The sequence below is a fragment of the Talpa europaea genome (genome assembly GCF_964194135.1).
Source record: "Talpa europaea genome assembly, chromosome: 3".
NCBI lineage: Eukaryota > Metazoa > Chordata > Mammalia > Eulipotyphla > Talpidae > Talpa > Talpa europaea.
This window is the reverse complement of record NC_140069.1, coordinates 10959909-10977232: the sequence shown is the minus strand read 5'-3', so window position 1 is coordinate 10977232 and position 17324 is coordinate 10959909. Positions and strand designations below refer to the sequence as shown.

Genomic DNA, 17324 nt, shown 5'->3' with positions numbered 1-17324 from the left:
GCCTGTGTAAATTCACTTCAGTTTTCTAGTTTCAGTGGATTCAACTTCAGGTGGTTTCTGAATTAAATCAAGATGTCTTTGTAGGCAGCTTTACTTAAGAGGTCCAAAGCTTAGAGTGAGTGGTTGAAGATATAGATTAGGGAGTGATTAATGTGAAGGTAATAACTGAAACTGTTACAGTGGATGAGCTGCAAGAGGATAAGGGTTTATTGAGAAATCCTGCTTTTATTGAAACAGAATCTAGGATCTTGCCATGTCTCTAAATCTGTTAGAAAAGGACTATCCAAAAAGACTATCAGGAATAAGTATATTTTACAGCATATATGTCAGAGAAGTTAAATCATGTTTTCAAAGTCCTCTCTTAGGAAACTGTTTTATTGGCACTCTTCATTTTCTTAAGAAACCCACTTTTGCTTTTAAAAACAGCGCTGTTGCTGAGTTCTTCAGAGAATCAAGGCATCTTCTGGAAGAGGCTATTCTCTTTCCTTTAACAACTGAAGACAGTTATCTTCCCCATTTGCTGAGTGTATAGGTGTTGGGTGGCCAGATAATAGCAGGATGCTTTGGTATTTTCTTAAGGGGTATAGATGGTAGATAATAGTGACAGTTATGGGCGATCAGATACATTCATATGGATGTTTGTAGCACTTTTATTCTCCTGTGCAGTTATTATTCTGACTCAAATCTTGTTTCATTGTGTTTGAAAACTTAGGTAATAATTTCAAGATGCCAGGGCGTTCCGGTTCAAATTCAGGTTCAACTGGTTTCATATCATTCAGCGGTGTAGAATCTGCTCTCTCCTCCTTGAGAAACTTCCAGTCCTGTATCAACTCTGGAATGGATACCGCTTCTAGTGTTGCTTTGGATCTTGTGGAAACTCAGAGTAAGTAATAATGAGAACTCACTTGTGTATCTGCTTTGAGGTAATCCTGGGTGGTGCATTGTTCTAGCAGGTTACTGCTCACCTTATAAGGAACCTTGGAACAGTCATTTATTCCCTATAGACATCTGTTTTCTCATCTTGTTCTACATACCACATAGGAATGTACTGAGTATGTAATGAGACTGACTTATTCACGTGCCTTCAAACAGTTCTATGCCACTTGAAACCACACTGGAAATGTATGGACTCAACCACAAAGGTTTCTGACCTCAGGGAGCATACAATCGAGAGTATGTGACATTTGCGAGCTGTACCATATAAAAATGGATTATGAAAATGTTAACCTTCAGTAATCTTTTTTACTACTATTCATTATCATCAACAATCTACAAAGTAAAATTTGTAAACATAATGACCATGATACACTGATTAAGTAAAGTAATTGCTTTTGTTGTGAAAAGTTGTCAGTATAGAAGTCAACTTCTCTTAAAATTTGTGACTGGCCACATGCATGTTATTATTTTTTACAATTAATAGAAAGTTTGCTTTTATTTTTTTCCACGTTTTTATCCCTTATACCCCTTTGGCTTTTGCTGCTTCTCCCTTCACCTTAGCCTCAGAAATCTCACTTCATTTATTAGTGTCCACTAGTGTTAATGAGTATTTTGCTTTGTTGAATCATCTGCTATGTGAATGTCAGTATTTGTCTTTATCATTCTGTCTTGCTATACTACACATAATTCCCTGAACCATTTTGCTGTAAGTGGTGGCCTTTTCTCTTTCCTTATGGCTGAACAGTATTCCATTTGTGGATATACCACATCATCTTGATCCAGTCCTTTATCAGTGGGCATTTAGATTGTTTCTTACAATAATTTAACTGTATTTTGCTCAAGCTTGGTTGTGCAATAGGCAGACTAAGCATATGCTGGGGTTCTGGCAAATGAAGGGCTCTACAAAAATGAGAAAAATTCACTTTGATGTACTTAACCATCATTTTTTGATCAGAAGCTCTAGAAGCACGTTATTTGCTTCCTTTGGATTAGAGTTGTTTTTATTTGACATTATATGGAGGTAGGGGACATGATCTTTTTGTTTTCTTTGTAAATCATAAGCTGTCAACAACTTCATTGTGATATACCTTGGTATGATTTGTTTAATATATCTGGTGTTTGAGTTTTATGGATTTATGAGTTTATAGGTTTGATCAAATTTGGAAAAGTTTATTGTTTTTTTGTTTATTGTTTTTGTTTTTGTTTATTGCTTTTTCTATTTCTCTCTTCCCTTCTCCTTCTGGGAATCCAATTACATGTATATTAGACTGCTTCATAATATCCCTTAAGTCACTGAGACTTGGTTGTTTTTTCCCCCAATCTTCCATTGAGATATTTTCTCTGTGACTTCAGTTTGAATAGTTTCTGTTTGTCTCAAGTTTATTAGTCTTATCATCTGGAGTGTTTAATTTGCTGTTAAACCTATTCAGTGAATTTCTAATTTCAAATATTGTGTTTTCAGCTCTTGAAGACATAAAGAATTAAATGGAGTCTTATTCTGTCTTCCCTTTCTCTTTCCATTAGGTTCCTGTCTATATTTTTGAGTTTATGGGACATATTTATAATAGTTGTTTTAATATCTTTGCTTCTAATTCTATTATCTTTGTCTATTGTTGCTTCTTCACAAGGTCATTGAATGCGTTGTATTATTGAGTGTTTGGATTTTGTTGTTTTCCTTTAAAGAGTGTTGACATTTGTTTCGGCAGGCAGCCAAGTAATTTGTGGATTAGACTGATCCTTTCTAGGCTTGTAAAACTTTGTTAGGGCGATCTAGTATAGCTATTGGTAGAGCTAATTTAGCCTTGTTACAAAACTTGGCTCTTCTAGAGTCTCTGTTGCTTGCTTAAAGGGTTCAGTGGAACAGATTGACTCTGCTGGATGAAATTTAAGTGTCTTCCAATCCTGTGTGAATTTGGGGGATTGTTCACTCTGCGTTTCCCAGCAGTTAATACTGAACAGATTAGGTTTCAGCATCAGATTCAAGGAGAACGCTGTGCAGAAGCGTAGAGAGCTTTCTCTGCATCTTTCCCTCCCAGTGCTCTGCCCTAGCCTCTCTGAATTCCGGTGTCTCAATCCTGGAAGACTGCCCTGCTCTGCTTGGAAGAAGGAGGGCAATTGCAGGATTTACATCAGTTGCTTCTTTTTTTGCAGGGATTATAGTTCTTCTCTGCTGTTGTCACACTATATGCAAGCGAGTGTTTCATATATTTGCCCAGCTCTCTAGTTAATGGCAGGGGGGCCAGTTCCATTCCAGTTATTCATTCATGATGGGCATAAAAGTCACTCCTAATCTTCTTAATTGGTGACACTACAGCTCTTACCCCTGCCCACCCTGACCTGTAGTATCATTTTTTTTCTTTTTTTTTTTTTTATAGAGGCATGTTTTATTTATTTATTTATTTGTTTGTTTTTTGTTTATACATGCACTGGGTACAGTCAGAAGCGCGGGAGGGTGAGAGAATTCACCAGAGCCAGAGCGGGGAGCAGAACAGGCAGACTGACGAAGTACACTGCTGAGGGGAGCAGCGGGCTGCAGGAGAGGTCTGCGCGCCATGTGGGACCCTCCTCCTGTGGCTGGGGAGCAGCCGGGGATCCAACCGGCGCAACAGAGGCCGCGGGTAGCTTCGCAACCCAGCGCTCAACCGCTGCGCCACCGGGGAGGCCCTGTAGTATCATTTTTGGTAAGGATGGATATTTGGCTTTGGTAGGTAACCCTGGATAACAGTCTTACGAAATCTCAAGCAGTGAGCTGGAACATAAATCTTCTGAGGAGGGGTCATGTCAGTTTTTTTCCTTATTTGCATTCAAGGTTCCCCAGTGTTTAAGCTATAGAGTTCTGGGATTATTTGTTTAATTTTTTAAAGTAAGAAATACATTTGGGTACAAACATGGCATGTTCTGTAATTTAAAAAGAAATGTAATGCCATTTCTTGAAAGTTCATGCTCTAAAGCAGGAGGTGGCCAGTTTTCTGTAAGGGACTGGAGAGCTTTGTGGGTCATACAATCTCTGTTGCCACTGCTGTGTGGCAGCTCTGTTGTTGTGGTGCAGTGGCCGTCAGGAGCAATCCCTAATGAATGGGCGTGGCTGTATTTTTTCTCTAAATCTCTCATTTTATCATTAGCAACAAATGCTGTTAGATCTTGTCTCTGAATCCAGCCATGGTTTGCCAGCCTCTTCCTTTAGGCTATAGATAGTTATTAGAGACTTGTTAAAAGAAAGAATTATTTATTTAGGTTATTTTTACTTTGTAGCAAATAACTCAACTTTGCATTTGTCATAGTTGGCTAAATGAAGAAAAAAATTGAGCAAATTATATGAAGAAAAAATGAGCTAAAGAATTTTGATAGTCACCAGGAGCCTGCAGTAATTATGAACTCCATTTGATACACATTTTAACTGTGATCAGGAGTCAGAACAACAAGATAGTCAGCAGATACTTATGCAATAACTGTTCTGTGTATAATTCAGTGCTTGTCTTAAAGAGGACAAGTGTTACGTACTTCTTCCTTTCATAGACTTGATGATCTTAATGGAAAGACTAACACATACTAAAATACCAGGACAATGGGAAAAGATGTGAGGAGGCTGCAAATAAAATAACTACTGATCTCGTCGGAAGTCGTATAAGCTCTCAAACTCACAATGCTGAGCACCTATTTTTCAAAATTCAAATTTTTCTTTCAAGCTCTCATTATATTATTAGCAGCAAATACCATGAAGTGCTGTCTTTGAAGTGACAGTCCCACTTTTTTCATTTTCAAGAAAATGCCTGGCAGTTGCCCAAGTCTGAATAGCCGTTAAAAAGTGTGATCCATGATAAAAACAGTCATTTAGTGTACAGCTCAAGCAATTTTACAGGGCTTTTCCTCGAGACAACTGTCATTCTTTGCTAAGCAGCAGAGGTGTTTTATGAATGCTTACTGTTTCATCATACTATATTAAAAAGATATGTACTCAGTGATTGAGATTTAATAAATTGTACTGCTTCATCAGAGACATTCTTAAGTGGCGGCATTTGTGGTACCATGAGAACATGGAGGAGAAGAATATGATTAGTGGTGTCTTTACAGTTGGTACCATCTACTTAAGGCATCAGCAGTTTTCCCAACAATTGATTGCTTTTTTTAAAAAAGATTTATTTATTTATGCATACAAGAGCTGGGGTACAGGCCAGGGGTGTGGGGGCGGTGAGAGAATTCACCAGAGACAGAGTGGGGAACAGAACAGGCGGATTGACTGAAATACACTGCTGAGGGGAGAAGCGGGCGAGTCAGGAGAGGTCTGCTGTGCTATGTAGGTTGCTCCCTGGCCGGGGATCAAACTTGTGCTGCAGGGCCTCCCCGGTGGCGCAGCGGTTGAGCGCTGGGTTGCGAAGCTGCCCGCAGCCTCTGCAGTGCCGGTTCGATCCCCGGCTGCTCCCCGGCCACCGGAGGAGGGTCCCCCATGGCGCGCAGACCTCTCCTGCCGCCCGCTGCTCCCCTCAGCAGTGTACTTCGGTCCTTCTGCCTGCTCTGCTCCCCGCTCTGGCTCTGGTGAATTCTCTCACCCTCCCGCGCTTCTGACTGTACCCAGTGCATGTATAAACAAAAACCAACCAAACAAACAAACAAATAAATAAAAAAATAAATAAACATGCCTCTATTAAAAAAAAAAAAAGAAACAAACTTGTGCTGCAGAGGCTGTGGATAGCTTCACAGTGCTTATCACACCCCACCAGGGAGGCCCCCAACAATTGCTTTATACTATTATTACAAATGTTCAACACAGTAGAAAACTCAAACCAACAAACAAGAACTTAATAAAAACAAAAACCAAAGAAACGTTATTACAGTTGCTATGTGAATTGTTTTCTGCTTGTAAACCACTGGCAATGAAATTGGATTGGAATGTTCATGAGCAGGAGTGAGAGAACTTGTTACAGCAATTTTAATGTGACATCGAATCAAGGACCCAGGGAGTATAAAAATAGCTAGTATTTAAGGAAATTTGGAAGAAACTCAGCCTGTAACAGTAAATGAAAAACTTGCAGGAGACAGAGCTGATCTCATTACTTAATTAGAAGGACTTAGAATCTCTCTGTAACTTGCTCGATGTTTGGGAGTTTCTGAGGCCTTATCTGTAAAATAGGTTTAACTGTGCACACTTAATTTTAGGGTTGTTAGGAGTTAATAAAACTACTGTTTTTTTAATAGTTATCATAAATAGCCTAAAATTTATAGATTTAAGTAAATTAGTACAATTGTTAGTGCATTATTAAAGGCATATAGGGATCCCAAACTGTTAAGGGGTCAGATGCTCAAAAAGGGGGCCAGCCATCTGCTGCATAAAGGCAAAGGAAGCAGACTTTTAGTGTGAACGATCTTTAAAAGAATTAGTGTGAGTGTGCACAGAGAGAGGAGAAGTAAGGCTGTTCCTAATAAAACTCTGAAAACTGCCTACCCCTTCGTGGGCAAATGCCCAGCCACACAGACTGGACCTAAAGTGGAGGTGCTGAGGCCTGAAAGCTTGCCACAAATTTAAGGTACCCTCTGGTGGGAAACCACAAGAAAGGGGTTAGGCAGTTCTCAGATTGTTGGACAGAAGGAAATACCACATCAAGATAACCTCTGACATGGTCTCTGCCAAGGACCATGAGCAACTTCCCCACGTGCTTCTTCCAATTATCTCTATGTCACTCTATGTCTCTCCTCCATGTGTCTACTCCACATCTCCTTCCCAGCAGTACCAGGGTGCAAGTCGGGCTACAGAAGCAAGAGAGACATTTCTGCCTGCCTTCCATGTTGTTTAAGTCCACCTGGCTGCTCAGCTCTGCCCCTACTTTCAGTAGCTCCCCAGTCCAGTTCATGGCACACTGTGACTTGTAGTCTAAGGCAGCTATGTAAGTAGGGGTGGGGAAATGGTGCTTTCCCTTCATAGAGGTGTGTGATCTATAACAATGAAGGGTTAGAAGTAGGCCCCATCATGTGAGAGGGGAACAAATAAAGATGAGTTTGGAAGTCTGAGTAAGGTTTCAAGTTTGAGCTCAGTCAGTAATTAATCAAGTATATTAGCCGAAACTGCAAAGGTTAGGGCCTCCCCGGTGGCGCAGCGCTTGAGCACTGGGCTGCGAAGCTGCCTGCAGCCTCTGCAGTGCTGGTTCGATCCCCGGCCACCAGGCAATGGTCCCACATGGCGCGCAGACCTCTCCTGCCACACCTGCTGCTCCCCTCAGCAGTGTACTTTGTCAGTCTGCCTGTTCTGTTCCCCACTCTGGCTCTGGTGAATTCTCTCACCCTCCCGCGCTTCTGACTGTACCCAGTGCTTGCATAAATAAACAAACAAACAAACAAACAAATAAATAAATAAATAAACAAACTGCAAAAGTTAATACAAAATTGTTTATGGGCTGGCTAGGAAGTAAGACATGTTGTTGTTCCATCGTTAGGTGACCACTGCATTTTCCAGGGAGTTAGAATTTGATCTCTGGAGGGTTTATTGCTAAGGAGGAGCAGCTTGAGAGCTGGTATTAGAGCCCTCTTAGACTGCTGAAGAGCAATGATGGAGAGCTCAAGTGGCTAAGGAGAAGTTAATTTTAATAGCTCAGGTTAAAAAAAGTAGTTCAACAAAGTTCTTAGAGTTGAGATGAAGGGGATTTGATTCCTCTGCTGTGCATCTGATATTATTCCATATTATAATGTTGGCAGGAGACTTTCATAAGAATATAGGACTCAGCACACAGGATGCCTGTTCTTATCTCACACCTTAACTTTTGCAGGCTCTGTAACTGCTGTTTGCTTCTGTTTCTCACTTGAAAAGGCATTATTGTGGGAATTTAGCCACGTAATACTTGCAAATTCTATAGAGCAGTACAAGAGTAAGTATGCAGGAAAGGTTAGCTATTACTGTTTTAGTCGTTTGGAAGAAAAGAATAATGTACAGTAAATTGCCCAACAGTCCAATGGCTGAGCGTACCCTGTTGGAGAGCTTCTCCAATTTTCTCTGTTTATTGATATTCTTTCAATGACTCCATGGAACCGTAAGGCAAAGAAACCTTAAAGCTGCTATGGTCAGGCAGGTACCTGGAGGTTTGTTGAGCTATGCCAGGGGATAGGGAGGACAGTACTGATAAAGACAATCATGGCCGAATTATCACGTACTTATTATGTGGAAGGCCCAGGGCAGTTCTGACATGTAATCTCATTTGGATTTATCCCCACTGTGTGCATGAACAAACCTGAGGCTGGGTGGTTCCCAGGCTCCCAGAGCTAGAAAGTAGTGCAGTCGGGATGTAAGCCTATCACTCAGCTCTGTAGTTGAGTTGGCCTTAACCATGGCACTTTATTGAAATTGTGTCCAAGTGGTGACATCTGCAGAAGCAATGGAATATTTAGCTGAGGAAATTTTACTTGCTTTGTGGAGGGTCGTATTAATCTGCTTTTTCTTTTGAATATCAAAATGGGGTTGTCTGCTTTTTCTGAAACAGTCTGTCAGCTTTTGTCCTCTTCTGCTAGTGAAGTTCTTAACAGCTCACCTTGGACATTCTCCAGTTGTGAAGCCAAAGATTACAATCTCTGGCTGCTTCTCTTTGTAAAGAGAATTGATTGGCTCACAGAGGATGAAGCTTGGCCTGTTTGGGGCTTCTCAACCTGCTTCATCCACTTCAGGACTCAACTGTCATGATAGGAAAGGAAGTTCCTTTTCTGTTAAGCAGTGGTGGCAGACTTCTCTCTTCACGCAGCCGCTTGCAGCCCTGACTGTACAAGTGATACAGTGAGTTGACTGAACGATAGTCTGCTCTTTCGTGTGTCCAGACTTTGTATTCTGATGAAGAGTGATCACCTTTTTTCTCACCATGTCCTCCTGGTAACAGTTTTTACTTTGTGACTCTTCTGACTTGAGGATGATATAATCAGAGGTGAAAATTACATGGTCACGGGCGGTGGTTGTGGTCCTCATGAATAACTGAACTTTCAAATTTGGAGACATAGCATTTTTTTTTTTTAATTTTTTTTTAATAATAAATTTTATTTTTATATTCCCCCATACAATTGCAAACCCCCCATTCTGACCCCAATCCCTCCCCTCCCGCCCCCCACCCCCCAAAAAGTGTCTCTGGTTCATAGTTTTTGTTGATTTTGATTTTCATTTTCTATAGTTATTCATTTTCCTGGTCCCTTATTTAAGTTTTCTAGATTCCTGCTATGAGTGAGACCATCTGGTATTTTTCTTTTTCTTTCTGGCTTATTTCGCTGAGCATGGTCCCTTCCAGCACCATCCATGTTGCAAATTGCATGTGTTTATCTTTTTTGAATGCTGAGTAATATTCCATGGTGTATATGTACCACATCTTCTTGATCCAGTCATCTATTTTTGGGCATTTGGGCTGTTTCCAAAGCTTAGCTATTGTAAACAGTGCTGCTATAAACATAGGGGTGCAGGTGTTCTTTGGAATTGATGTTTCTGTGTCCTTTGGGTAAATACCTAGGAGTGGGATTGCTGGATCATATGGAAGCTCTATGTTTAGTAGGTCCAGAAATCTCCACACAGCTCTTTATAGTCGTTGGAGCAGTTTGCACTCCCACCAACAGTGTAGAAGAGTTCCTTTTTCTCCACAACCTCACCAACATTTGCTGTTGCTAGTTTTTTTAATATGTGCCATTCTCACTGGTGTGAGATGGTATCTCATGGTAGTTTTGATTTGCATTTCCCTGATTACAAGTGATGTTGAACATTTTTTCATATGTCTGTTGGCCATTTGCATTTCCTCTTCAGAGAAGTTTCTTTCTAGCTCTTCTGCCCAGTTTTTGACTGGATTATTTTCTTTGTTGTTGCCGAGTCTCATCAGCTCTTTGCAGATTTTTTGTGATCAGTCCTTTATCATTAGTGTTGTGTGCAAAAATGTTCTCCCAGTTGGTGGGGTTTCTCTTTGTTTTTGTTATTGTGGAGACATAGTATTTTAGTTGAGTTTATAGTTCCAAATCTAGGTACTTTGGGGATAATATTTTAGTTTTAGTCCTAATATAAGGCATCCTTAAATCTAAAGATTTGGTGAATATAGAAAAAGTAAAAAGAAAATTATGATCATTCATAACCCTTTCACCAGTCACCTTATTTTATGAAAAAGGAGTCATTATTTTACTTAGTTTTTTATATGTTAGAAGTGTTTTCACATTAATTAAATGATTTGTTATGCCAGCATAATCAGCCTGACCTACTCAATAAGTATTTTCTTTTTTTATATAATTTATTAATGTATATATTACATCATTGTTCATTTTTGGACAGTGTTTGCGTTCTCCTCTCAGGTATAGTCCCCATAGAATTCCCACTACCAGTTCACCATCACCACAGTCCTTTCTGCTTTTCCCTCCCATGTTTTTTTTTTTTTTTTAAAAATATTTATTTATTTATTTATACAAGCACTGGGTATAGTCAGAAGCGCGGGAGGGTGAGAGAATTCACCAGAGCCACAGCGGGAAACAGAACAGGCAGACTGATGAAATACACTGCTGAGGGGAGCAGTGGGCGGTAGGAGAGGTCTGCACGCCATGTGGGACCCTTGCCCGTGGCTGGGGATCGAACCAGCGCTGCAGAGGCTGCGGTCAGCTTCCCAGCCCAGCGCTCAACGGCTGTGCCACCAGGGGAGGCCCTCCCTCCCCTGTTTTGATCATCTTCCTCCCACTCCCCTGCAGAATGTCGCTTATTTATAGTTACCTATTAATTTTTTTTCTTTATTGTCATTATTTTTTCCCTGATCCCTTATTTGGTTTCCCCTATATTTCTCCTATAAGTGAAACCATCTGATATTTTTCTTTTTCCTACTCAAGAAGTATTTCCTTTGGAACATCCACATTCTGGATTTTCATTATGCCATAATGTATTTCTCTAGCTGGAGACCGCTTCACATTAGCCAGTGCTCTAGTTAATTGGGAAGGTTACTTTTTGGCCTTGCTCCTGTATTTTATTCCATAATTATGTTATTGAGTAGAACAAGTAAATTAGAAGTAGATGATTATAGTGGTAATAATCATTATAACAATAAGGATAACAATAACCATAAGAAGCCAATATTTATATATCTTTTAACTGGTGCCAATTATAAGAGCAAAATATTAGAACTTAAATGAAGATTATTGAAAATACCTACTTAATTATGTTATCCATTGTGCTAAAAGTAAAAGACATTTAAGGTGTTGCCTAGGAATATAAAAAAATTCAGCTCTCTAGAAAAACTCAGTTACTTTCCCAATATCTTGATGTTTCCCAGGTATAAGAAAAAACTCCACTATTTTTCCTATTCTACTCACAGCACAGCTAACTACCAAATGTATGGGTGTTTTCCCACACCAAACAATTCTCTGATTCTCTGCTGTAAGGGGCCGGACTGGACACGGTGCAGGTTTCCTGATCCCATGCAGACCGGGTAAAGGAGGAGTCAGAGTCCTCAGTGGTTTTGCAGGTTTTTTATTGGGGTTCACCAGGCATATGGCAGGCAGGGGCGCTGGCTGGGGGGCTGGGAGGATGGCAGGCCTCCCAGCCCCCAGCAAGTCTTCACTCTATCTGGGCTCTCTAGTGTTCGTTCTGCTGCTTCTCGGCTTTTCTTTCGGCTTCTGCTTCTGCTACTGGTGCTGCTGCTGCTACTGCTACTGCTGCTGGCGTCCCCCCGTGACGCCGCTCTTAAAAGCACAGTCTTAGCTCAGCTGAATCCCATCTACCTCTGCCCACACCCTACTCCAGGTGCCCGCCATCAGGCATGCATTCAGGACAAGGATCCTTCATCTATCCTGATGGCGGAAGGGCAGAAAAGCCTGATATTTTCCTTACCCTACATCTGCAAACGCCAGCTCGGTGTGTTACAATTCAATTCAATCCTGACTCTTTCTACCTGGAATTAGTGTCAGATCTCACAAGGAAAGGGCTCATTCCTACTAGACCCTACCCTCCCTCCCCACCCTGTTTCTCCCATTACCTCTTTGGGTTTGCTAATGTGCTAGAACAGCTCACAGTGTATTTACTAGATTACTAGTTTGTATAAAAGGATACAACTGAGGAATAGCCAGATGAAAACCATACATCTGGGCGGGCTATGGAAGGGGGGACCTGTCCTGTCCAGGTGTGCCAGCACCCCCAGGTGCTTACCAATCTGAAAGCTCTCCAAACCTGTGCCCTAGGGATTTTTATGAAGGCTTGATTTCACAGGCATGGTTGATGAAATCATTGGCCATTGACTGTTGCCCACTGGAAGTCTGGGGGTGGGATGGAATGTTCCAACCCCCAATCACATTCTTGTTTCCCTGGCAACATCCCCGCGCCCCCCCCACTCCTGCAGCCACCCAGAGCCCCCAGCCACCAGTCACCTCATTAGCAGATGAAAGAATGTTTGTCACTTTGATGATTTAGGGGCAGACACCAAATACATACACAGAGTAAAATTATGTTTCTTTTCTTCATCACCTGCCTTCAGGTGTCTGTGGCATTCACTGTGTCCTTCTCTACAGTCTATGCTTTTCAAAATTAGAAATTGAGTCCTTTTATCCATTGATGAACTTATTTTTTGAGACTTATTCTCAAACTTGGGGGTGAACTTGTTAAAACATAGATCTGGGGCCCCACCACTAAAATTCCAGCAGATCTGAGATGAGCCCAATAATTTGCATTTTAACATGGTGCCGATGCGATGCTGCTGGTTCAAGGACCACACTTTGATTACTGTTGTCCATTACGTCGCCTTTGGCAGGAAAGACATGCCACTAGGTGGCAGCAGAACACTTCTTATCAGGTCTCCATGGGCCTCCTTGACCTGTGTGTGTTGGTTGCAGAGTTCAGGATTGTGTAAAAGGTGCAATCACTAAGTTATTGGAATTCAGTAGCTTGGAGCCTGAATATTCCATATATCTAAAAAACAAAACTTTGTTGACTTTACCAGATCAGAGAAGTTATAGGACATTAAAATCACATTTTAAGGTCAAATCTTCCAGGAATAAGGAATATACTTCTCATTTCCACTAACTTCAGGGCCAGTTTTCCACAATACTCATTTTGAAGTGATACAGACACACCATATATATATATATAGTTTGTATGTATATAGTTTGTATATATATATAATTTTTCTAAGTTAATAGGTCTTGATTTTGTTGTGGACTGCATTTAAAACCCACTTTAAAAAGATTTCCACGTGCTGTTCACATAGACATCTTGCCTTTTCTCCTCTACAGTGGATCAGCTGTTTTTAGACGGTTCTGGATGTTGTGAGTATGAAATGTGCTTTTCTTTCCTATTGGCTTCCTTAGTCAGAAAGTTGAGTAGCTTTCTTTTTAAGAGCCGTGGAGGGAAAGTTTGGCTGTCGTTGGCCTCACCTCACCTCATGTTACTGTGCAGTCTCACTCGCTCCATAAATTTCCAGCCATTCCAGCACCCCCAGATTTTCTTTCTTCCACTGACTGTAGCAACCTGAAAGTTGGCATGCTTTCTCTACAGGATGGAATGTGTGGAAATAATTGCTTGCTGTGCTCTCCTGCTTGCAAAGCTCTCCCGTTTGCTTTGGGATGTCACTTTTCGAAATAGCAGATGAGTCATACTTTAGTTTTTAAAACAGAATATGGATAGTATCTGAATACCGCCTGGATTTTTCTAGGCTCTGGAGAATAATCTGGGTGTTGATTGTACTTTTATATCTTAGGAGCAGAGGCATGGGTTAGGTTTCAGTGACCTAATAGGGTATGAAAATGAGTACTGCAGAAAAAAACAGAATTGAAGCCAATCAGATTTTAAAATTAGACTAGCTCTTTATCATATATCTTTGATCACTGGATTGAATTTAGACCAATTTCATGCTAGGCAAAGATGACAACTCTTGCCAGAAGTAGAACAGGCTTTAGGATCCTTTTTAAAAAATCCGTTTTCTCTTTAAAAGCCATGGAACTTTGTCTCGAGGTCAGCGGTAATTAGGTGAGTAACTGCTGAAGGTGATAAACTGTTGAAACCAACTTGATTATTCTAGAGACGATCATTCATTATCAAGACCTATTTTTCTCACCTCTTTCTGTTTCTTACACCTGAAGTGGAATGTTTGTGTTCTGTGTAAATGTAGTGTTATTCACATGTGGCAGCCCTGTCCTGACCAATAAACATGTAGCATGAGCGCCTCCCTGCCATAGCAACTTGAAGATTCTGCTATCCTCTTACAAAAAGTGAGGAGGAAGAGGAGACAGTGATTTTAGTAACGTTTTATTTAATCAAATATCTCTAAAATATTATCTTTGCATATAATCAATGTAAAAGTTCTTAATGAGGGCCTCCCCAGTGGTGCAGCAGGTTGAGCTCAGCGCTATGGGCTGTCTGCAGCTTCTGCAGCGCGGGTTTGATTCCCGGCTGGCCAGGGAGAAACCCACATGGCACAGCCGATCTCTCCTGTCGCGCCCACTTCTCCCCTCAGCAGTGTTTTGAGTCTGTCTGCCTGTTCTGCTCCCTGCTCTGTCTCTGGTGAATTTTCTTATACTCCTGCGCCTCTGGCCTGTACCCCAGCTCTTGTATAAAAATAAATAAATCTTTAAAAAAAAGTTTCTTAATGAGGTTTTTTTTTTTGCATTTTTTTTGTACTATGTTCATTATTTTAACAACCCATCACAATCCAAATTGGTACATTTCATATGTTTAATAACCATGTGGGGTAAATGACTATTATAGGGTGAACAGCAGTGAGAACATAGGGTGTTTCACTTTATGGCAGGAAACTGGAAAGTTGTTCAGGTCAATTAGTTTTGCAGGTTTTTAGTGGTTTTAGTGAGTATTCAAATCAAATCAGTTGGTCAAACAAGATAATAGTAACTTACTGATTTTTTTTGTTTGTTTACTTGTCACACACGCCCTATGACAGTTGTGATAAGTATTTTCGTTTTTTTTCCCCAAATTGTTTAATCAGCTTAAAATTGTTTCTGGGGATCCTGTTACTATTTGCTTCTGTTTGACATGGCATATGCTAATTTGACCCTACACCCCTAAGGTACTTTCCTATTTGGCAGTGGATTGGTAAATTAGTTTCTTATGGTATTGGACAAGCCGGAGAGGTTAAGCCTCTTCAGCAGCCAGAATACTCTAGTTGCTGTAAACACTCGGGCCTGTCAGTAATTGACCTTGGAAATGTTAATTTACTTGTCCCTGGGTGCTGCTTCAGGCATGGGCTATCTCAGTGGGTGGGCGTTAGGAACCCTGGTAGGGGAGTTGGAGACTCTCTGGGGCCAACCCCAGATGTGCCTCTTGCTTCACTTTTCCATGTGACCAAATTGCAAGAGGCACGTTGTTTGCCTGAAGTTCTTTGAAGGCCTTTTGGAGTCAGAAGCTTTTGCTAGACTGGCCTAGGGGAAGCTTCATTTTACCTTCAAATTTACCCTTCCCCTTCATTCCAGCACTGGCCGCCATCATGATTTCATCACTGTTTCATTAGATTTCTTAAACTTTCTGAAAGGGAATCTGGAAAACATCTTTTTTCAAGCCCTTTGGTTGAATACGTGAAGAGAAAAAGATTAGTTGCAAAAGTTTTACGTGTGAGAAGTTTTAGGCAACGGTCCCTGGATGGGGAGAAGGTGGTGAGAGTTGAGGTCTCTAAGCTGACGGGTAGCAGTGGTGGCTTTTATTTTAAGGCAGATTTAGATTTCCATTTCTTCTGGGCAGTCCTTGGGCAAGGTACTGTCTTTTCTGTAAAATACTGAGTCAAAAACATTTATTTAAGTTCAATTATTTTCACTAGTTTAGATAATTGTTAACTCTTCATGTTGACCAATCACCAATTATTTTTGGTCCATTCAATCCAGAAGCTAGTAATTTAGTTAGCAGATAAGAGACACACACACACACACACACACACACACACACACACAGAGAGAGAGAGAGAGAGAGAGAGAGAGAGAGAGAGAGAGAGAGAAGGAGAAGGACATAGTAAATGATGTGCTAAGTGTGATTATGAGTTTATCGACCCTATTCACAACTTTTTACATCATGACCCGACAGCCTGGTTTAGAGCTAGTAGGCAACATCTTTCATAGCTGTGCTTATCAGCAACTTGATGGCAACCGACCCACAGATTTTTGTGTGCCTGCCATTTTCTAAATGCCTTGTGGTGGATATTTCTTCATTTAATAACTACAGCAATGCTGTTGTACAGGTAGGTAACATCTTACTGTTTTGCATATGAGGACACTGAGCCTGGAAGCTGACCATGGGTTGCCTATAGCGCTACCTGTTTCGGATTGGAAATACAAATTGCAATTAATTAATTATTTTTTTATTTGATTTAATTTATTTTTCACATCATTTTTCATTTTTGTACAATGCATGCATTTTCACCTCACTTATAGTCCCCATGAAATTCCCACCATCCATTCACCCGTGATCTATCACCGTGGCCCCTTGTGCTCTTCCCACCCTTGATTTGATCCTACTCCCTTTTCCCCCCTCCCTGCAGAATGTCTCTGCTTTATAATTGTCTGTTGATTTTTATTTTTACTTTATTATAGTTACACACCCCCCACCCCCGCCGACGATCCTTTATTTGGATCCTCTACATTCCTCCTGTAAGTGAGACCATCCGGTATTTTTCTTTTTCTTTCTGGCTTAGGAAATAAAAAATTTAATTATTTATTCCTTGTACCATTTCAACCGATTGTCCTTGTGTGACTTTTCCCTTTTCAATGGCAGTAAGTGCACACACGTCCTCTTATTTACCCTGTATTGGCCTGCACTAGTATTCATTGTTGAGATAGCTCTTTTATTTAACCTTTGTACCTGAACATGAATGTCCCTCATTAAAACAACTTTGAGTGTCCATTCTAAGCTAATTCCCATTATTGACTTATAAGGTTCCCTTCCTGGGCTTGAAGGGGCCCAGAAGTGGGGATGGGGTGGCTGTGGGAACTTTGACAGTATTTATAAATCTTGATTATGTGAATTGCCTTCATAGTGGCTGTGGGAACTTTGACAGTATTTATAAATCTTGATTATGTGAATTGCCTTCATAGATCCTTCTTGCTTGATCATATCTCTGGCCATGACCAAAGCATCTGGCATTGACTCTCTGAAAAATGGTAACTATTAATTTCTGTGACCATTTTAAACTGCTGAGCATAGTTTACAAGAATTCCATGAGATCACCAGCTACACCCTTGCACTTTATATATGTCATATTTATATCTAGTCATAGAAACTGGTTCTTTCTGTCAGTATATGCTTTGTCAGTTCTCCTTGTTTTTCTTCACATGACTTCCTTTCCCTAGAATGCTGTCTTCCTGTCAGTTGCTCAGGGGGCACTTACTCATCTTTCAAATCTAAGCCTAAACATCATCTTCCTTTCTGCAGACATTCTTCAGCCCAAACCAGTCTCTTGTTTGGTTCCTCTGTGATGACTGTGCAT

General features: G+C 40.7%; 1 protein-coding gene across 2 annotated transcripts in view; it reads left to right on the top strand.

Annotated features, from left to right (window-relative positions):
* Positions 1-726: 726 nt before the first annotated feature.
* NSMCE2 (NSE2 (MMS21) homolog, SMC5-SMC6 complex SUMO ligase) overlaps positions 727-17324 on the top strand; it is a gene marked incomplete at both ends in the record, with an annotated part of 200154 nt that continues 183556 nt past the window's right edge. For both annotated transcript variants that reach the window (XM_084230413.1, XM_084230412.1), the window contains one exon: positions 727-883. In XM_084230413.1, coding sequence (XP_084086539.1) covers positions 727-883 — 157 coding nt within the window. The remainder of the gene's footprint in view (positions 884-17324) is intronic.